Genomic DNA, 22,571 nt, shown 5'->3' with positions numbered 1-22,571 from the left:
TTTACTATAAAGAAATTCATATACTTTGGTCGAGTTCCCATGCCCCCAACCCCTTCTGGAAAAATCCATTAACTTTTATGTGATGGGAACACACATAATACAATCTTCCTGAAAGGTTTTATTTGGCGGCGGGGGGAGGGCTGGGGTGCAGAATTTTGCAATTTAAATAAATAAAATTGGAAGTGGAGTTTCTTCAGAAATACTCTTCCTGTTTTAGCCACAAGCTTTGGAATTGCCCTGCCAGCTTGGATAGTTGACCAGAAAAACTCAATTTTGGTGAGTACATGTAAATAAGACACATTATAATGTGCTAGATATAGCTTAGTAATATAGAGAGCTACATCAAAATATTGTTATACTGTCTTTAACTTTTTCCAGTTTGAAGTTTTTTTAAAAATATAGTTTATTGTCTAGTTGGTTTCCATATAACGCCCAGTGGTCATCCCAACAAGTGCTCTCCTCCATGCCCATCACCCATTTTCCCCTCTCCCCCCACCCCTATCAACCCTCAGTTTGTTCTCAGTATTTAAGAGTCTCTTGTGGTTTGTCTTCCTCCCTCTCAACTGTTTTTTCCCTTCTTCTCCCCTATGGTCCTCTGTTAAGTTTCTCCTGTTCTACATATGAGTGAAAACATGGTTTCTGTCTTTCTCTGCCTGACTTATTTCACTTAGCATGACACTGTCGAGTTCATCCACATTGCTACAAATGGCAGATTTCATTCTTTCTCTTTGCCATGTGGTATTCCATTGTATATATAAACCACATCTTGATCTATTCATCAGGTGATAGACATTTAGGCTCTTTCCATGATTTGGCTATTGTTGAAAGTGCTGCTGTGAACATTGGGGTCCATGTGCCCCTATGCATCAGCACCCCTGTATCCTTCAGGTAAACTCCTAGCAGTGCTGTTGCTGGGTCATAGGAGAGTTCTATTGTTAACTGTTTGAGGAGCTTCCACACTGTTGTCCAGAGTGGCTGTACCAGTTTACATTCCCACCAACAGTGTAAGAGGATGCCTGTTTCTCCACGTCCTCACCATATGCTGTGTTTAATTTAACTGTGTATTATGAAAACTTTTTACATAATAGAGAAGAGAATTGGTTCCCATTGTTAGATTATTGTTTGGGGCAGTGTGGATGTTTTTGTTTGTTTGTTTGTTTTGTTTTTTGCTTGTTTTTCTTCAGAGGAAGGACAGTATGTTCTAAATATTGTTTTAAAACCTTAAAGTTGTGATTCCTTTTCTTTTGGAGATAGTTTCAGGTTGGTTTGGGGAACTATGGTTTTATATGGTATCTATCCTAAGTAGTGCTCAAAATTTAAATTATCCTTCATTTCACATTTACCCAGGCTAAATGAATGTTAATATATGTTAAATTAATGATATATATTCCATATGGTACTTAGGGAGGCAGTAGGGTATCAGACTTTTAATCAGTGATAGATGCTACACCTCTTAGACATCAGGAGTTAACCTATTGTTCAGGAATAGATGTTTCCCTATTTCACATTTCTTAAAAATGATTAGGAGCTTTCTTTGAAGCAATCAAAAACAAAATTCATGTAGTCTGTGTTTTGAAAATGGTAATTTAATATTATTTTATGGCTGACAAATGTTTGTTATCTTCAGGAATGTATGCTTTCTGTATATAAGCATGTCTGTCATACTTAGAATTACTGTGGGAATACTGGAGAAGAGAAAGATAGCTTCCAGATTTGGAATCAAGCAGTAGGAGAAAAATCTAAGACCAATAGACAGAAATTACTTGTAAACAGAACATTATGAAGTTGCTCCTTGAAAAGGACCCTGGATTCTATCAAGGCACTAACTACTTACTAACGTGTAGAACTATAAGTATCTGATGAAGGAAAGTATAATTTATAAAGCTGTTTTGCTGGTATTATCTACAGAGCAAATTAAAAGGCAGTTTATTATAGTGGATAAATAAGAGCATGGGTTTTAGAGTTGAAATGCCTGGATTCCAGTCCTGGCTCCACCACTTATAAGCTGTGGGACCAGGGACAAGTCCTGTAACCTATGTGTGCTGCATTTTTCTATTTGCAAGAGAAAAATAATAATGGTACCTTCCTCATAAAGTTTGAAAACAAAATAAGAATTAAATGAAATAATATGTGAGGATTGCTTTTTGTTTGTTTTTAAGAGTTTATTTTTATTTTGAGAGATAGAAAACGGGGGAGGGGTAGAGAGAGAGGGAGACAGAATCCCAAACAGGCTATGTGCTGTCAGCACAGAGCCCAATGTGAGGCTTGAACTCACAAAGTGTGAGGTCATGACCTGAGCTGAAATCAAGGGTCAAACGCTTAATCAGGAATGCTTTTGATAGTGCCTCCCCCTTGTAAGACTCAAAGTAAGTGTTCATGGATGTTTTTATTATTTACCTGTGAAAGCCATAATTTTTTTCTTTTTAATTCTAGGTTTTACTTGTATATGGATTGGCATTCATGGTTATCCTTCCAGTTGTTGTGGTAAGTTCTAGCTCTTTTTATTCACTTTTTTTTGAAAGGGAATGGGTGACATGCTTTGGCGTCTCCTGTAATTTGTATTAGAATATAACCATTGATCCTTGAATTTTAAGAATCTTATATTCAGCTATACTTTAAAGGACTTCTAAGGGTGATGTCATATAAGTGTGTTAAAGTATATCTCCTCCTAATACAAAAGTTACACGTAAGTGAAATAATACAGGTATATTTTGAGTTTGGAATGTCTTCCTTTACTGCCTCCCCCAACTTCATTTCTGTTATAGAGATACTCACTGCTAAGTTTGGTGTTCTCCCTTTCAGATATTTTTCTATGGATTATGTTTACATACACACTTTGAAAAAGTGATCTTTCTATTGTTCTGTCACTTTTTTTACTTCGTATGTTGGAGGTACAACATATAGAGTGACCTCATTTTTAAAAACAGCTGCATAATATGTCAATGTGGAAATACCATACAGTTGATGATGTTACTGTTAACTTTTGTGACTGGTGGTTTTCTTTCTGATCTTATAGTTCCTCTGAGTCCCATAGTGAGACTAATAATTAACCTGTCTTGCGTTCTTCATAGGTTTGTTGTGTGAGGATCCAGCTGTGTGCAGTCATGTGAATGAAAGTAGTATATCAGCCGTAAAATTGCTCCTGCACTTACTTACCAAATATTTATTGAATACGTACTATGTGTCAGGAACCAGCTTATTGTTCTTATAGTGATGGGTTGTTTCATTTCTGTTTTGTGTTCAGTTTCTAGCTGAAACTTAAATGTTTTAATTATATATATGTAGTGAGGTAGGTTGGTGTTTAGATGTTGGGCAGTATAAATACTTGCTAAGTAATTCGACATGTAACAAAGACATTTATTCTAAAGCTCAGGTATTGTTATTGGTTTTATGAACATTTAGGAAATTTGACTATAACATATTCTGCATTAAACTTCGTATTTATTGTGGTTTTGATGTTTTACTAATTGTTTAATTTTATTTGCACTTTAGGGCTCTTGGTGGTATCGCTCAATACGGTATAGTGGAGACCAGATTCTAATACGCACAACACAGATTTATACATATTTTGTTTATAAAACTCGAAATATGGATATGAAACGTAAGTAAATTTAAGTAACTGTGATATTAGATTATTTTCTGAGTCATTTATAAGGAGTTGATACATACTCAACTGGAAACCTTTCATTTCACAGCTTTTTACTCAGTTCATATAACTAAAGCTGGAGGAAAGTGGCTAGTTCCCTTTATCACATGTATTTCTGTTATTCCCATTTACTCAGCTATATATATTTATTTTTCTTTCCCCCAGAAATTTTATTGTAAAGCTTCATGTGGGTTAATTTTGTAATAATACTAGCTAATATTTCTTGAGTATTTGTTGTGTGCGAGGCATTGCTATGGATTATGTAGATATTAACTCATATAATCTTTACTGTTTTTAAGCACATTTTATAGACAGGGAAACAGCTTAAGGATACAGTATGTGGTAGAGTCAGATCGAACTCAAGCAATCTGGTTTCTAAGCCTTAAATCAGTACATTCTACTGTATTAATCTCAGTAAAATAAGTTGAGGTCTTGGGTGTGTTGAAAGAAGATTTTTCAGAGTATTTCATTCCTGGAGTCTTATTTCAGAATTTCTTTCTGGCAAAAATAAGTGCGACTTAAAATACTTTCTTTGATTCCATAAAGCTAATATTGTAAATTTTATCTTTGGAATATATGGTGTTGCCTTTCAGAATCTCTGCTCTGCAGAAATCATAGACTTATCAGAGACAAGCCCTGCTCCTCTTCCTTGGGGGAGAAAAGAAGATGATACATGTTTTAAAGTTTTAAATTGTGTCTCACTCGAGAATACATTTTTGTTTCAAAACCTAAATGGACTTTTGATTTGCCAACTTAACTAATTATTTGGTAATGAGAAAGAGACTCCATAGGTCATGTGACTGAACAGATTTATTTTTTTATTGCTTTTTATTTTATTTTTGAGAGACAGAGAGAGACAGCTGGAGCAGGGGAGGGTCAGAGAGAGGGAGACACAGAATCCGAAACAGGCTCCAGGCTCTGAACCAGCTGTCAGCACAGAGCCCGACGCGGGGCTCGAACCCACGAACCGTGAGATCTGACCTGAGCCGAAGCCGGATGCTTAACCGACTGAGCCACCCAGGCGCCCCCAGATTTTTTATTTCTGAGGAATGAGTGAAAGTTACTCTCCCTTATGCACACATGTCATTCTTCCTTATGTTGGACTGAAATATTAATATGGAAACTTAACCCCTTATGAAAATGTTTCATGTTTATAATGTGTTTTAATGTGTTTTTTTGCATCAGTGAACTTGATTTCTGTTTTATTCCTGAGGTTGGTATGTACGTAGCCTTATACAGTACTATGAAAAAAGCATTGTTTAGCTGGTGGGCTTGATTACATTTCCTTGGTTACTTTAATGTTGATATCATTTATATAGTTGTCTTAGGAATAGTTGTTTTCATGAGAACATTTGAGGGTAGTGATAGTGGTAGCTTACTCATATTACTGTGCTTATTGTGTGTCAGGCACATTGGGAGAAACTGAGGCCCATGGAGAGGTGAGGAATATTGTCCTAGGTCATTTAGTTAGGGAATGCAAACTCCAGGGTCTGTGCCTGTAAGCTCTCTATAGTCCTGCTTTTTGTGGGCACATTGTATGTATTTTCTTCTGGAAGGTGAGATTGATGACTACAGGTGACTGTAGTGGCGGTCATTAAAGAGCCTGAGTAGGGGGTCCTGGGTGACTCACAGTTGATTAAGCGTCCGACTTTTGATTTCAGCTCAGGTCATGATCTCATGGTTCCTGAGCTCGAGACAGTGTGGAGCCTGCTTGGGATTCCCTCTCTCTCCCTCTCTCTCTGCTTCTTTCCTGCTTGTGTTCTCTCTCTAAATAAATAAACTTTAAAAAATTATTAAAAAATAGCTTGTATAGATTAACAAGAGTAATGCTAATAGTATATGTAGTTGCAGATCATGTGTATTTTAAAGAACACATCCTGCAAACCCTCCACGATTACATGATAAAAATTTCTGTATATTGTAAAGTATTTCAGTTTACTTAAGGTTCTGAGAAGTCACGAAGTAAAGAAACCTAAAGCTCTTTTTAACTCAGTTTCTCAGTCTTGTTTAACTGTAGAGCCCCCTTGGTTCACACAATAGTCACTAACATCACATGGGATACTTAATAATTACTCTGTAGAGAGTGTCTGTGGAGCACATGCTTAAGTCTAGAGGCCTGCTATTTGAAGTGATTTTAATGCATCCAGTTACTTTGGAGCCCTTCATTTGATGTACATTTCTACTCACTCGTGATAGGTAAAACTGTACACATTTCAAAAAGTGAAATCTTTCCTTTTTATTGGAGAAATGCATATTTAGTGAAGTTTAGATGATTTTGGGCTTTGTGTGCAACTGGAAAACTGCCTCAATCAACAGTAATAAAGTATCCTGGGAGTGGAAAATAATAGATGAGCAAATTTACTTACTTTATATTTCTTTTATTTATTTATTTATTTATTTATTTTTAGGTCTTATCATGGTTTTGGCTGGAGCTTCTGAATTTGATCCTCAGTATAATAAAGATGCCACAAGCAGACCAACAGATAATATTCTAATACCTCAGGTTAGGCCTATCTCCTAATTCCTTCATATAAGCATTTAGTATTAAAGTCAGTGCTTTTAAGTATATATTTTTAATAATTTTTTTAATTTTCTCTAGCTAATCAGAGAGATTGGCAGCATTAATTTAAAGAAGAATGAGCCTCCACTTACCTGCCCATATAGCCTGAAAGCCAGAGTTCTTTTACTATCTCATCTTGCTAGAATGAAAATTCCTGAAACCCTTGAAGAAGGTATTTATGATTCTAGTATATGCAGGGTTTTAATGGTTCATAAGAGACAGGTTTAATTAGACCTCATGGTGCAATGTTTTAGTTGCTATTCTTTTTTGCTCAATCAAATAATTGCTCAAAGACCCTTTAAAAAAAATCTTTATGATACATAATCACTTCACAAATATTTTGAAAGTCTGAGTAAGTCAGATATTTTGGCAAATGTTAAAATTTGGCATTTCAAGGTGAGAGAATAATCTGAAAAATGTTTAGTCAGTTGCAGATTGTACAATAATTCCTACTGACTTTTTAAAAAAGATTTTATAAGCTTTCTGGGGGAATTAAAAATGGATTTTATAATAAATATCTCTGCTCCACAACTCCTACCACCACTTCCAGCTGCGGCTGTTGATAAAGTGTTTAATCTTTATTTAAAACTTCCTAAGTATTTGAAGCCACCTCTCTATTAAAAAAAAAAAAAAGCAGTGGGGCACCTGGTTGCGTAGTCAGTTAAGCATCCAACTTTGGCTCAGGTCATGATCTTGCGGTTCCTGAGTTCGAGCCCTGGTCAAGCTCTGTGCTGACAGCTCAGAGTCTAGAGCCTGCTTTAGATTCTGTGTCTCCCTTTCTCTCTCTGTCCCTACCCCCCCTTTCTCTCTCTCTCTCCGCCCCCCATCTCTCTCTCTCAGGAAATGAACAAACATAAATAAATAAATAAAAGAGAAGCAGTGGCATTTCCAGGAATATCATGAATTTGTCATTTTTTTCTTTACTTGCATTATTTCATTTGCAGTTTTAAAAGAAAGTTATCCTTAGGGAATAAATGTTCTTTCTGAATGAAGCTCCTCTTCTGCCCTTTGTAAGCCAGTAATATAATCAAATGCCTCTGAAAACAAGTCCAGTTGATGAACAGTGATTGGTGATAAGATAGGATACTTCAGATGGAATGAAGGATCCCTATTTAGGCAGTGTTGTTGGAGTTGCAGGTTAACTGGTAATTCTGATATTCCTGATGTTCTGTATGGATACAAAACCATCTCCCTTTTTACCAATTATCTAAGAAACCGGGAACAAATATTTCTTTTAGGTTGAGTACCAATCCCAATGGATGATCTTAATAGTTAACTATTATTAGGTGCAGTAAAAATGAGTCTGTCTTATTCCTTTTCCTCCCCCTGTTCATCCTCCCCCTCCTCTTTCTGCATGGAATTGACATTCTTTCTCAGTCTTAGTCTTTGGACTTATTCATAATTATAGAAACTTAGGTGTACAAGAAGAAAATTTTTAAGGTTCTTAAATATAGTAAGATTAGAATTAAGTTTAAGTATTCCTTCCAAAAAAGGGAGTTAACTTACAAAGCCCAACACCATAATCTTAAAAATTTGCCTTTGAAACATCAAATCTGAGCTAGAATTTGCTGACTAATTTTTGACAGTGCTGCTTAGGAGAAACTTTTGTGTTTAACCTGCAAAACTCTTAGGTCATGTGAAATATTTGTAAGACAACTGAAATTTAGTATTAGTCTTGGACAATAGATGATATAGATGATAAAGGTGTTATAACTGTAAAAATAGAATGATTCGTTTCAGGTTTTCTGTCGTTTTGCAGATCAGCAATTTATGTTGAAAAAATGCCCTGCCTTACTTCAAGAAATGGTTAATGTAATCTGCCAACTAATAATAATGGCCCGAAGCCGTGAAGGTAAGGTGAAATGTAATTAATTATGTTGTACTTTTGCTTACAAGCATATGCAGATTACAATTCATAGTTTTAAGATTTATGAGTACCTACAGTAATTCTGCCCATAGGTTGAGTCAACTTTCTCACTTTAGCTCATGGTTTTTCTTACCTCTTTCCTGTATTTTCCATTATGTAAAGTCTTTGTCACAACTCATGTTTTTGAATTTAATTTATTATTTGTTGTTACTTACTGTTTGTAGATGTTTAATATACCTCCTCTTTCTTTTGAATATTTTTAGAGTTAAGTTATTCTGTATTTTAGTAGTGAGTTTGAAATAATTCTTTGATGTAACAATGATATATCTGACACGTATTTTTCGCAAGAAGGGAAAGAAGAGTGAGAGAGAAAAAAAAAGGGAGACCCTTAAGAAAGGAGATAATGGTTGTGGTTTGTTGTTATGGTTGATGTCAGTTCTTGGCATGGTAACAGTATTTGATACTGATAATTTGCTATTTATGGAGGTGATGCAAAGAATTTTTCAGTTAAATCAGTGCTTCTTGCTGGATAATGATTGTTGCATTTGAACAAGTTTGTGTATTTTTGGTATCATATAATTTTTAAAGGAAAATACAAGGTGTTAAGGATAGTCACAATAATCATGTTACTGTGATGAATTGTATACGCCTGAACATATAAAAAGTCCAGCCTTGTTTTTTCTTTTCCTCCTGTTCTTTCTAAGAAAGGGAGTTTCGTGCTCCAACTTTGGCATCCCTAGAAAACTGCATGAAGCTTTCCCAGATGGCTGTGCAGGGCCTTCAGCAGTTTAAGTCTCCTCTTCTGCAGCTGCCTCACATTGAAGAGGACAACCTTAGACGGGTTTCTAATCATAAAAAGGTAATTCTTTGCCACTTTAAAATCAGTTTTAAGCAGTCTGTCATGTTACTTAATAGTAATACAAAAAGTGTTCTAGAAGTGTTGCTATGAATTTCCTAGATTTAGAATGTCTTAAACACTCTAAAACTATCCTCAGGTGGTTCTGTTAGAAATTTCTTGATTAGGTAGATGTTTTATAATCTTTTACGTACTGTAAGTTTTAGCAGTTAGCACTTTATTCTTTATGTTGTGTTATCAGAAATAAATATACAAAGTAGAAGTGCAGTGTATACTTTCCAGTCATACTTTAATGCCTGGCTTAAAGGTTGGGCGATGGTTTATTGGTTGAATAGGAACAAAAAATTAAGCTTTCAAAAAGTAAGTTGATGAAATAAAGATGCTTCTTATTTAGAAAATGCAATCGTAGGAAAGAGCCAACAATGAATCTTAAGATGTAGCAAAAATATGTATAAATGAAAAAACTTGGAAATATAAGAAAAAAACTGAAATTATAATTCTGATAGGAGATTTTAAACATTATATACACTAGACAAAATGGGCAGAAGATAGAGATGGGATTTGATAGTAAATTAAGGTAGAACTAATAAATGTATATTAGAAATTTGCATTTGAGTTCTGTCCTTTCAGATAATTGTATTGCACTTAAAATTTTGTTCACATTTTTAATAGAAAACATTGTCATAGAAAAGTGGGCATTCCACACAACTCATGATTTAATACCTGTCTGTGAGAGTAAATATTAACTAGTACCAAATGCCTGGAAATGAACACTCTTTGAAGTATTCCTTTAGCCCACGTGATTATTAGTTCAATAAGCTATATTTAGAGAACAACAAAAATGAGAAAATTGCATAATAAAACCACAAGGATGTGCTGTACTTGGAGATAAATTCATACTCTTAAAGGATTTTGTCATTAAAATTGAAAATATGGACCAGCAAACTGAGCATGAAAGATGACAGTCGTTCTTGCTTGGGTCAAGAGTCTATGAATGTTACTGGTTTTTTCTTCTAACCTTATTTTTTTCTAAAATAAAAAAATTACTCTTTTAACTTTATAATTAAAAAAAATTCTTAATTTGAATTTCCTTGGATAAAAGGGCATGAAATGCTATAAAGTTGTATTTTTTGCTTTGAAATGTGTATGCAGATCTTCCTCAGCTTACAGTGGGGTTACATCCTCATAAAGCCATCAATTGTAAGTTGAAAATATCCTAAGTCAAAAATGCATTGAGTACACCTAACCTACCAAATACCATAGCTTAGCCTACCCTACTTTAAATGTGCTCAGAACACTTACATTAACCTACAATTGGGCAAAATCCTCTAACACAAAGCCTGTTTTATAGTAAAGTGTTGAATATCTGTCTCTCATAATTTATTGAATACTGTACTGAAAGGTGTATGGGTACAGAATGGTTGTTAAGTGTATGGATTGCTTACTCTTGTAATCGCGTGCTGACTGGGAGCTGCTGCTCACTGCTGCTGCCCAGCATCATGACGGTATTGTAAATACCTCTAGTCCTGGAAAAGATCAAAACTCAAGAGTATGGTTTCTGCTGAATGCATATTGCTTTGGCAGCATTGTAAAGTTGAAAAGTTTTAAGTGGAACCATTGTAAGTTGGGGACCCTTTGAAATTTAACATTTTTTAAAAAGTTGTTGGATTTGATTTTAGTAAACATGCTAATTTTCCTTTTGTGAAAAATTCTATGACTTTGGGATTTATTTTCCCTGTCTCTCTCTTAAAATTCAGTACAAAATTAAGACTATCCAGGATTTGGTGAGTTTAAAAGAATCAGATCGTCATAGTCTACTGCACTTCCTTGAAGATGAAAAATATGAAGAGGTTATGGCTGTCCTTGGGAGTTTCCCATATGTGACTATGGACATAAAATCACAGGGTAAGTGGGAGGTTTCTCTGTTGAACATTGTTTCCCTTTTGATAGATTGGCTCCTGTTTATTTGGCTTAAGGTTCTCAAAACATTTGATATCATAATGTGTAATTAGACTTTCCAGAACTATGGTTTACGTGTTATGTTTGCTGAGATAGAATATGATGTATGCTTAATAGTTTTGAGAACACTGATATAATCCCATAGGATCTTACTTTTATGATCCTCAAAAGGGGATTAAGCTTGAGGACTCTCTGTTCTGTAGTTCAAGTTTTAGGAATATCTTAACTTTTTAAAGAATGGAAGAGCTTTTCAGATGCAATGAAAGATATTTGAAATACATATATTGTTAGTGTGAAAGAAATAGCTGCTTAGTTCTAAAATTCATTTTAAAAAGCCCAGTTGTGTTCAATAAGCCTTGGAAATTACTGTGTGTTCTGTGCCACATTTCATGTGTTTTTCTCAACCTGTCTCTATGTTTATGTCTGTTAAGATGAAAATATAGAGATTGTTTTTCTACCTACACAGTGGCCGTGGGTGTCCATTATAATAGTTGAATAATAGTATTTTACACTGGTGACAGAATTAAGAGATTATCTGCTCCATTCCTTCATTGTGACGTTATTCTGAGTTTTGGTATTTACTCAGTTACTGTTGTGAGAACATTTTTATGGGACCAAGAATACAAGGATGGGTTCGGAGTGCTTTCTGCTGTAAAGGGCTTATAAGTCTAGTTGAGGAAATAGGATATAAACATAGGATTAAAAACAAGGAATCATAAGGCAAGTGTGAAATGAAGGACAACAGACATTGTGTCACTTACTCATTCAACAACTGTTGAGTGCCACTCATTTTTCTGGATGTTGGGGAGGCAGTGGTAAGACAAAGCCTCTACCTTACTGAATTTTCATTCTAATGGAATTGAAAAGAGATAAATGGTTCTCAAAGACCTGGGTGTTGGAGAAAGTAAGAGAAAACTGCAGTCTGGTTTCAAATTGGTTGGAGTCTAGGATACATGTAGGGACCGTTTTGGTGAGGAGTTCGGATTTCTTTGTGGGCCTATGAGTTTTCAAAGACTTAAAAACAGTAAAAGTTTCATTTAGGACCAATTTAAATCAGAAACTATTCAAGTAAAATCTAACTTGGGACTTAAGAGATATTCTGATATAATCAAGAGTTATAAAAAGTACATGCTGCTTAGAAAAGTGAATGTCAGGTTTTCTTATTAGAAGTAAGGTAAAAATATTCGGTCTCATTGGGAAACTTCATGATGTATTTTTATAGCCTCTTGTACAGACAATTTACTATATTTTCACAGTGCTATCCAAATGTGTAATAAGAGTAATATAGTTAATGGAGGTAGAGGAGAAGATTTTTAGAGGCAGGAAAGGGGCATCTGCATGATCTAGTGCTGGAGATGCTGGGTCTCTTCCCCACATTGCCTAGAGGCTGTATAGAATCTCCTGTAGGCTTTTTCTCCACCTTAAAGCATCAGATGGCAGGTAGCTGCTGTTCTAGCTGTTAATCCGTGTGCAGTGCTCATGCACATACAGCTGTGCAGAGGTGATGAATGTGTAGCCCAATGTGATAATAGAGTGGTAATGGAGACATCCAGATTGAAGAAAGGATATTGTGTCCTTCCTGATACCCAGCTGCTGCCCCTCACAGCCAGTAGTGGAGGAGATAACAGTTAAAGTTTGTTGGAGGCTGTTCTTTTCCAACTGGTGGTGTGTTACTGTAGGCCACAACAGAGTATGCTAATCTAAATCTGTGTAAAATAAATATAACACACTTTGAAAAATCTCTAGGCAGAAATACATAGTAAAGAAAAGTCTTCCAGATAAAACTTGTAGGAAAAAAATGAATTATATACACATTTGAATGAGATGTTTGATAAGTTATAGTAGTTTTATTTATTAATTTTAACATTTATTTTATTTTTTAAAGCAGGCTCTATGCCCAAGGTTGGGCTTGAACTCTAGACCCTGAGATCAAGAGTCGCCTGTTCTACCAATGAGCCAGGGAGGAGTCCCCTAATTTTAACATTTATTTTAATGTTATTAACTTAATATTAAGCTTATTTTATTAGCTTTTGGCAATATGTATGGCAAGTGTAGGGTGTTTTTTTTGGCAAATGTGGTTTTAAAAAATTAACTGCAAAAACATTGTGAAAACTTCTAAAGGTGTTTTTTTTTTTTAACACAAATCTTGGAAGTTCTTGCCTTAAATAAACTTAATGTGACTTGGGGACTAGTTCTAATTATTTTATTTCTGATAGGCGGGCTGGCATTGATCATATAGTTAAAATCTTGTGAATACAAGGTTTGCACAGTTTAATAGAGTGACAGAACCCTTTCGCTATGAAAGAAAGGTGTGGTGTAGCAATCCTCACATGATGCTTTTGTTTTAAAAGACCTCGGTTTGAAACTTGACAGTGCCAATATAGCCGTTATGTGACCTCAGGTATATTAACTTTACATTAGGTTTGAACCTCAGTTTCTTCTTTATTTTTTTATTATCTTTTTTATTTTAGAGAGAGAGTGGGAGTTGGGGTAAGGGGCAGAGAGAGAGAGAGAGGGAGAGAGAGGTAGAGATAAGCAGGGTCCACACTCCAGCACAGAGGCCATCTCTGGGCTCGATCCCATGACCCTGGGATCATGACCTGAGCTGAAATCAAGAGTAGGATGCTCAACTGTTTGAGCCACCCAGGCGCTCCCTCAAGTTTCTTCTTTAAAATGGAAATAATAATAATGCTTCACAGGGCTTTTATTTTTTAAATTTTAACTTTAATTTTTTTTTTAATTTTTTTAAATGTTTTATTTATTTTTTTTTACAGAGAGAGACAGAGTATGAGAGGGGGAGGGTCAGAGAGAGAGGGAGACACAGAACCGGAAGCAGGCTCCAGGCTCTGAGCTAGCTGTCAGCACAGAGCCTGACGCAGGGCTCGAACCCACGAACGTGAGATCTGACCTGAGCCGAAGCCGGAGGCTTAACCGACTGAGCCACCCAGGCGCCCCAACTTTAATTTTTTAAATTTTATTTTAGAGTGAGCAAGCATGAGTGGGGGAGAGAGGCAGAGGGAGGGAGGGAGGGAGGGAGGGAGAGAGAGAGAGAGAGAGAGAGAGAGAGAGAAAGAGAGAGAAAGAGAGAAAGAAAGTCTTAAGCAGGCTCCACAGTCAAGCCTGACATAGGGCTCAATCCCATAACCCCGGGATCATGACCTGAGCTGAAATTAGGAGTCCGATGCTCAACTGATTGAGCCACCTAGCTGCCCCTTCATAGGGCTATTTTAAAGATTAAATGAGTACATTGTTGAAGGCATCTAGTGGATACACTATACAGAGTAGTGTAGTCATATTTTATACAGAGTAGATAGTCATATTGTAAGTTTAAAATGTGTCTGTGAAATACTGAAGTACCAAATTGAATTTTATGTTTTACTTTCATCTTCTAGTATTGGATGATGAAGATAGCAACAACATCACAGTAGGATCCCTAGTTACAGTGTTGGTTAAATTGACAAGGCAAACAATGGCAGTAAGTAATCTTCTCTTATTTTTTGCTTTAAGAGTTAAATGTTAAAAAAAAAGTTACGTGTTAAGTTGTGAAGAGGAGTAGGAGGTGTGGGCTTCCTCAGTTATGGAATAAATCATGGGATTCAAGGTACAGCATAGGAAATACAGTTAAGGCATCGTAATAGTGTTGTGTGGTGACATAGCATAATGTGTAGATTTGTTGAATCACTCTGTAGTACGCCTGAAGCTAATGTAACATTGTGTGTCAACTATATTTCAGTGGACAAAAGGGGGAAAAAGTTATGTTAAAGTTCTTATATTTATTTTCTCATTTCAAGTCATGAATTCTCAAAGTCAAAACTATTATAGTTGTAAAATCTAATTTTGCAAGTCCTGTTAATGGTTTTGACATTTTAAATAAATTTTCATAGGTTTTCACATGAGTGAAAACCTATGAAAATAGATTGAAAACCTTGGAAAATAGATTAATTCTTCATGTGATGATTTGTTAATTCCCTGTAAAACATAATAACAAGGTAATGTGCATGTAGTATTTAAACTGTAAAGTGTTATACAAAGATTAATTATTGATTATTGTTGAGAATTTCATTACCTATTCCTTAGTCAATTCTTTAGAGACCTTATTCTTTCAATTTTTTTTATTTTAAAAAATGTTATATTACAGTGAAAATATTTTTTTCTAATTATGTGAAAAATTCATGTTGTCTGGGAAAAAAGTTCAGGTGATACAGAAAAGTAGAAGAAATTAAAATCACTAAAGTCCTACCGCTCTGAGATTGTTGATTTTGAAGCTCATTACTTTAGATATCCTAATGTATGAATACTTGTGGGATTAAATGATGTTTTGCTATCATGGATTCCTTCTCTCACCCACCTCCCTCAGGAAAGCCCTTGTCAGCCCCAAACCAGAACTTAGTCTTATGTATATTTTTTTCATGTCTGTCTTCATGCTCGTATTTACTCCCTGGGTCTTTATAGTGTATGTGTATAGACACACTGGTACATTTTCCTTTCATTAAATCCAGTCACAATGTATAAGTTTCCTGTATCTTGTTTTTCTCAGTTTCTATTACAAATCTGCATTACCTCCCAAGATAGAACTCATTTTTAATTGCACTATTTCAACTCCACTTATTCAACTAATGGTAGATCTTAGCCTCTTCTACTCTGGGGTCTGTGAACATCTGTAGGAAACCTACTCTGCATTCAAACACCACGTGTAAAACCTCTGGTTGGGCGCCTGAGTGGCTCAGTCAGTGAAGGGTCAGACTTTAGCTCAGATCATGATCTCCTGGTTCGTGGGGTCAAGCCCTGCGTTGGGCTCTGTGCTTACAGCTCAGAGCCTGGAGCCTGCTTCAGATTCTGTGTCTTCCTCTCTTTCTGTCCCTCCTCTGCTTGCGCTCTGTCTCTTCCTCTCTCAAAAATAAATACGAAAAAGTAAACAAAACCCAAAAACCTATGGTAGGAAAAGCATATTTTGTCATAGGATATATCAAATTAAAGATGTTGATCTTATGGTAGCAAGTGGTAAGGAAGCATTTGTGTCATGGACTCTGGATGAGAGGTGCCTTGTGGGAAAAGAGGAAACTCTAAGCCAGTGGCTAGGATTGGGTTAGAATCCAAATTTATACTACCCAGATGCTTTGGAATTCCCAGCTTGAAAAATGAACAAAAGTTGGCCTTGGGCTGTTGACACTTCTGAGATAATTGGTAGAAGAAAAAGCAAAATTGACCTGGAAGAAGGGAAAGAATCAAGTATTTATCTTCCAGTTCTTATATGATAGTACCTGAGAATAATTTAAGTATTAGAATCCAGCTAAACAATGGGGGGAAAAATGATGAAGCAGAGATGATAGAATTAGACAAGGGGTGGCACACTTTTTCTATGAAGGTCCAATTAGTAAATGTTTTAGGTTTTAGAGGCCACACAGTTTCTGTAGTAACTACTAATCACAAATGGGCATGGTTTGAGTTCTAATAAAACTTTACTTAAAAACAAAGCAATGGGCCATAGTTTATGGACCCCTGAATTAGGCTAATAGTTTAGAGCCCAAGTTATCATTGTTTTTATTTGTTAGCTTTAGTAATTCCAGAGAGTTTATAAATACAACGAATATCACTTATTATCTTCTAGTATAGATTCTCACTGAAATCTTATTGGAATTTAAATCCTAAATGTATGGGTTTTGTACTGATCCTAAGTGGATTATATAGTGGATATGTCTTTAGGTTATATAGATTTTCTTGGTGTTCCACTCCTTAGTCATTTAATTTAATTATTTAAACATTTAAAAAAGTTTTTGTTTGTTTGTTTGTTTTAAAGTAGACTCTATCCCCAATGTGGCAATTGAACTGACAAACTCGAGATCAAGAGTCACATTCTCTACCAACCTAGCCAGCCAGGTGCCCGTCCTTAGTTATTTTAAACTATGAGAATATATTTTTGACTTTATAATGAGTTTACATTTCTTAAGGCATTGCAATTGTAAATTTAAGTAGATTGTACTTTTCAAAATGTATTTAAGACAGATGTGAGATATTTCAGAAGGTAACTTCCAAAGTGTCATTTAGTAATTGCTAAATTTGTACACATTATTTGGTAAGTGCTAAAAATCTCCTGTTCTCCTTCTACTCACCAATTGTCACTAGGTTAAAAACATATTGGTCAGGGCACCTGGGTGGCTCAGTCAGTTGGGCATCCGACTTTGGCTCAGGTCAAGATCTCACAGTCCGTGGGTTCGAGCCTCGTGTTGAGCTCTTTGCTGACAGCTCAGAGCCTGGAGCCAGCTTCAGATTCTGTGTCTCCCTCTCTCTCTGCCCCTCCCCCACTTGTGCTCTGTCTGTCTCTCAAAAATAAACATTAAAAAAAAATTTTTTTTAAAGTATTGGTCATCTATTTTGACAGATTGCTTTGTGTATCTGAAAGATAAATATAAGTTGATAGACTTCATATTTTTCCTCTCTCCACCTCTAGGAAGTGTTTGAAAAGGAACAGTCCATCTGTGCTGCCGAGGAACAGCCAGCAGAAGATGGGGTAAACGCTTGGTGTTTCTTGCCTGTCTTTTCTTGGTTTAGTTCTGATTGATTTATATTGCTATGGGAGAGTAATTCAGCTCATGAAAACATTTAGTTTAGCCATTTTCATCTAAAAATTATTATGACTCCCAAATGAAACTATTGCTATCACTTCTGAGTGTGTATGTGTGTTGTGATTTACAGCAGGGTGATACTAACAAGAATAGGACAAAAGGAGGATGGCAACAGAAGAGTAAAGGACCTAAGAAAGCTGCTAAATCAAAAAAAAAGAAACCTTTAAAAAAAAAACCTACACCTGTGCCCTTAACACAATCAAAGCAACAGAAGCAAAAGCAGGCAAATGGAGTTGTTGGGAGTGTAAGTTCATACTGCTACTATCATTATCTTTATTTTCATGTAATGTATACTAAATGTTCAAATCCTATGTGTATAGCTTCTGAACTTTTACATATGTATGCAACCAAGATACCCAGATTAAGATGTAAAACTTTAGCACCCTAGCAAGCTCGCTTGTGTCCCTTCTCAGTGACCCCTCCGTCTATCTCCATACCTTCCTGTTCTGGCCCTTGTTACCACAGATTAGTTTTGCCTATTCTTTTTTTTTTTTTTAATGTTTATTTTTGAGAGAGCGAGGGAGTGCGTGTGAGCACAAGTTGAGGAGGGACAGGGGATCCAAAGCAGGCTCTGCTCTGCGCTGACATTGGGCTTGAACTCAGAAACTGTGAGATTGTGACTTGAGCTGAAGTCGGGTGCTTAACCCACTGAGCCACCCAGGTGCGCCAGTTTGCCTTCTTAAGCTTCATATAATTGAAAATGTTTGCTTTCATTCAGCATTATGTTCGTGACGTTCATCTGTGTTGTGGGGAGCAGCTGTCCATTCTTTGTGTGTATGTGATACTCCATTTTATGAATATACCATTTATCTGTCTGTTCTCTGGTTGGTGAACATTTGGGTTGTGTCTAGTTTTTGCCTGTTAGGAGTAAAAGTGCTGTGTGTATTCATGTACATGTCATTTTGTGGACATTCATTTTTCTTGGGTATGTGGAATCTAGCAATGGAATTGCTGGGTCATAAATAGGTGTATGTTGAGTTAGTTGAAAAGAGCCTGTTTTCCAAAGTTGTACTGTTCTATGTTCATACTAGCAAAACACGCATATAGGGGTTCCACATCCTCACTAATATGTAGTTCTACCATTCTTTTTCATTTTAACCACTATGGTGGATTTGTAACAATATCTCTGTGTGGTTTTTGTTATTTACTTGAACTAATGATAATGAGCATCTTTTCATATATTTACTGGCCATTTGGAATTCCTCTTTTTGTTTTGGGTTGTCTTACGGAGTTGTAGGGTTCCCTTTATATATTCTGGATATGAGTCCTTTTTTACTCTCTTAATGGTAGCGTTTGACGGTACTTAATTTTAAGGAAGTCTTTTATCAATTTTATGGTTCGTGTTTTTGTTTCCTGTTGAAGACATTTCTGCCTGTCACAAGAACATGGAGATATTTTTCTGTTTTCTCCTAGAAATATTTTACTTACTATATTTAGCTGTAGATTCATCTTGAAGTAATTATTGAGAGTAGTGTGAGACAGGGATTATGGAGCACTTATTCTAGCATCACTTATTGACAAGGTCATCCTCTTCTCAGAATTGCAGTGATGGTTTGTCTTAGAACAAGTGACCATAACTGTTTATGTGCAGATCTCGTGCCAAACCACCTGGTCTTAATTATGCTGAGTTTATATTAAGTTTTGAAATATGTTAATGTAAATCCTCAAACTCTTCTTTAAAATTGTCTTGCCTATTTTAGATTCTTTGCATTTTAAAATTAGCTTGACAGTTTCCACCAAAAAAAAGCTGCTGAAGTTTAGATGAGGATTGCATTGAATCTGCTTCAATGTGGAGAGAATTCACATTAACAATATTGAGTCCTTTTATTCATAATCATGGTTTATTTTTATTAATTTGCGTCTTCCTTAATTTTTTCTCAGCAGTGTTTTGTAATTTCCAGTGGCACATCTTTCATTAGATTTTACTTCCCTTATGCATCTGATACTTTCTGGTGCTATTGCATATAACATTTAAAAAAAAAGTCCATTCTTCAGTGTTTATTGCTGGTGCATAGAGATACAGTTGCCTTCTAAATATTGACCTGTATTAAGGGCCATACCTTGACAATACGGGCATACCTTGTTTTATTGAACTTTGATTCATTGCACTTTGCAGATACTGCGTTTTTTACAGATTGAAGGTTTGTGGCAACCCTGTGTTGAGCAAATCTATCAGCACCATTTTTCCAGCAGCATTTGCTCACTTTGTGTTTCTGTCATATTTTGGTAATTCCCTCACCATTTTAAACTTTGTATTATTATATTCACTATGGTGATCTATGATCAGTGATTATAACTCTCTGACAGCTCTCATGATAAACATTTTTTAGTAGTAAAGTATTTATTAAGGTGTGCACATTTTTTAAGACATAATGCTGTTTGCACACTTTACATACTACAGTATAGTGTAAAGATAACTTTTATATGTAAGGGGAACAAAAAAAATCGCTGGACTTTCTTGTGATAATCACTTTACTGTCTGGAACCAAACCTGCAGTATCTCCAAGGTATGCCTGTAATTCTAACCATTTGTAGGTACTTTTTAAAAAGATTTTTTATGTATACAATCATGCCGTCTGGGAATAAAGGTGGTTTTACTTTTTTCTTTTTAATCTTTTTATGCCTTTTCTTCTGTTTTGTCTTACTGTACTAGCTAGAACTTTCAGTGTATGCTGATTAGGAATGGGGACAGAGGTCACCCTTATCATCTTGTTTTATTTCCAGGAGAAAGGAAACAAACTATTAAGTATGATGTTAGCTATAAGGTTTTTGTAGGTATTCTTTATCAGGTTAAGGAAGTGTTCCCTTCTGTTCTTACTTTGCTGAGAATTTTTATCATGAGCAGTACTGAATTTTATTATTATTAAATGCCATTTCTCCATTTGTTGAGGTGACTGTGCTTTTTCTCCTTTTTGTAATGTGGTGAGTTATATTGATACATTAAAATTTTTAAGCTATCCTTGCATACCTAGGATAGATTCATTTGGTTATAATATAGTATCCTTTTTCATATTTATTTGGACTTGATAATATTTTATTTGGGATTTCTATGTTTATTTGTATGAGAGAATATTGGTTTGCCATTCTCCTTTCTTGTAATGCCCTTGTCAGGTTTTGTGTCAGGTTTATGCTGGTGTCATTAAACAAGTTGGGAAGTATTCTTTCTTTCTTTTTCCTGGAAGAGTTTGTGTAAGATTGGGTTTGTTATTTGGAAGAATTATCTAAAAGAGGCATCTGGGCTTGGGGTTTTAAAAAGGGCTTAGTTATAGAAACCATTTCTTTAGCAAATTCTACTTTTTTCCATAATGTCAATTTTAGTATGTCTTTCAAGGAACTTGTCCATTTCTTGTAAGTTACCAAATACTGACAAAGTTATTCATAATATCCTTTATTTGTAATGTCCTTTGGATCTGTAATTATGTTTCTTTTATTCCTAATATTAGTAATTTGTATTCTTTTTTTAATTAGGCTTGCCTAGTGAAAGTCTTGCTTCAATTTTATTAATCTTTTCAAAGAACCAACTTTTTTAAATGTTTATTTTATTCTTTAGAGAGAGAGTGTGCACATGCACAGGTGGGGGAGGGGCAGAGAGAGTGAGACAGAGGATCCTAAGCAGTCTCTGTGTCATAGCAGACAACTTGATGCTGAGCTTCAGATCACAAACTCTCAGATCATGACCTGAGCCGAAGTCAGACGTCCAGCTGACTGAGCCACCCAGGCGTCCCTCAAAGAACCAACTTTTGGTTTTATTTAGGTTTCTCTTTTGTGTATCTGCTTTCTCTTAATTGATTTCTGGTCTATATTTTTTGTATTTAACTTGCTGTTCTCTTTCTTGCTTCTTGAAATGGATTAGTAAGTATCTTGTCTGGGATATTGACTTTCCTTACTACATTATACTCTGTCAGCTAGAGAAGATAATATTAAACTCTCAAAGCAGTACTTTTCTATAAACTTCCTGTTTCCCCATCTCAAAATATACTGTATGATTGGTGTTTTGAAAGATGAGCCATCTTTGCCATTGTGGTAGTATACTTTGCAAATGAAGCATTTTTTATTTTACAAACATGAAAAGTAAAATAACAATAGGCAAATAAGCCAAATGTTAAGGTCTTTAGTCTGACTACCACATATTTATAAGTGAGTTTATAATTCTCTAAAATTCTGTATGAATAGTGAAATTATAATCTCGAGGCAATGTAATTATAATGACAATAAGTTAGCTTCAGGGACTCAGAATGATACATTCACTGAGGTATTCAAAACTTCTGTGGTTGCTTTTTCCTTTCAGGAAGCTGCAGTAAAGGAAGATGAAGAAGAAGTTTCTGACAAAGGCAGTGATTCTGAAGAAGAAGAAACGAATAGAGAATCCCAAAGTGAAAAAGATGATGGTAGTGACAGAGACTCTGATAGAGAGCAAGATGAAAAACAAAACAAAGATGACGAAGCAGTAAGACTTATAGGTTTAAATAATTGGAATTATATCCCTCTGATAGTTTTGGGTTTTGTTGTTTTTTAATTTGTTATGTTTGGTTGTGTTAAATAACATCAGTATATTTTATAATCTTACTTATTTTGTAAGAATATTTTTGTGGGATGGTGGTCAGAATTACAAAGAAAAATAGCTTCTAATGGGGATTGGACCGCTTAATTTTCTCTTTTTTTAATTAGTTAATTAGTCTATTTATTGGAGAGAGCACATGCGAGCAGGGGAGGGACAGAGAGAGAGAATCCCAAGCAGGTTCTGCACTGTCAGTATAGAGCTCTATGCGGGGCTCCATCCCATGAGCCATGAGATTATGACCTGAGTTGAGATCAGGAGTCAGCCACTTAACTGACTAAGCTACCCAGGAATCCCGGACTTCTTAATTTTCTGAAATCTTAAGTTGCTAGACAGATAGTGTATGGTGTGGGTCTGAAGTGAAGTCAGTTTGGTGTCTTAACAGTGGTTTTCACTATTTGAGTTGAGTCTGCAAATGAATTAGGAAAGGTGGGTTATGGTCTAAGCAGGTACTTAGAACCGAGTCTTTCCAGAGTTCCAGGTATTGTTTAGAGTAAGGAAA

The 22,571-nt window shown here is 35.5% G+C and overlaps 1 protein-coding gene across 2 annotated transcripts in view; it reads left to right on the top strand.

Moving 5' to 3' along the window:
* The window catches only part of SEC63 (SEC63 homolog, protein translocation regulator), a 77,489-nt gene that overhangs the window by 32,913 nt on the left and 22,005 nt on the right, over window positions 1-22,571 (top strand). The window contains exons 6-18 of one of the 2 annotated variants that reach the window (XM_029944485.1): window positions 218-276; window positions 2,434-2,484; window positions 3,493-3,601; window positions 6,055-6,149; window positions 6,246-6,378; window positions 7,966-8,058; window positions 8,778-8,932; window positions 10,082-10,129; window positions 10,687-10,834; window positions 14,281-14,363; window positions 17,337-17,396; window positions 17,582-17,755; window positions 21,800-21,958. In XM_029944485.1, the coding sequence (XP_029800345.1) occupies window positions 218-276; window positions 2,434-2,484; window positions 3,493-3,601; window positions 6,055-6,149; window positions 6,246-6,378; window positions 7,966-8,058; window positions 8,778-8,932; window positions 10,082-10,129; window positions 10,687-10,834; window positions 14,281-14,363; window positions 17,337-17,396; window positions 17,582-17,755; window positions 21,800-21,958 (1,367 nt within the window). The remainder of the gene's footprint in view (window positions 1-217; window positions 277-2,433; window positions 2,485-3,492; window positions 3,602-6,054; window positions 6,150-6,245; window positions 6,379-7,965; window positions 8,059-8,777; window positions 8,933-10,081; window positions 10,130-10,686; window positions 10,835-14,280; window positions 14,364-17,336; window positions 17,397-17,581; window positions 17,756-21,799; window positions 21,959-22,571) is intronic. The other variant, XM_029944486.1, reaches the window with a different exon arrangement.

The sequence above is a fragment of the Suricata suricatta genome, chromosome 7 (assembly GCF_006229205.1).
Source record: "Suricata suricatta isolate VVHF042 chromosome 7, meerkat_22Aug2017_6uvM2_HiC, whole genome shotgun sequence".
NCBI classification, from domain to species: Eukaryota; Metazoa; Chordata; class Mammalia; order Carnivora; family Herpestidae; genus Suricata; species Suricata suricatta.
Note: the sequence above shows the minus strand (reverse complement) of the source record. Positions and strands in the feature narration are given on the sequence as shown.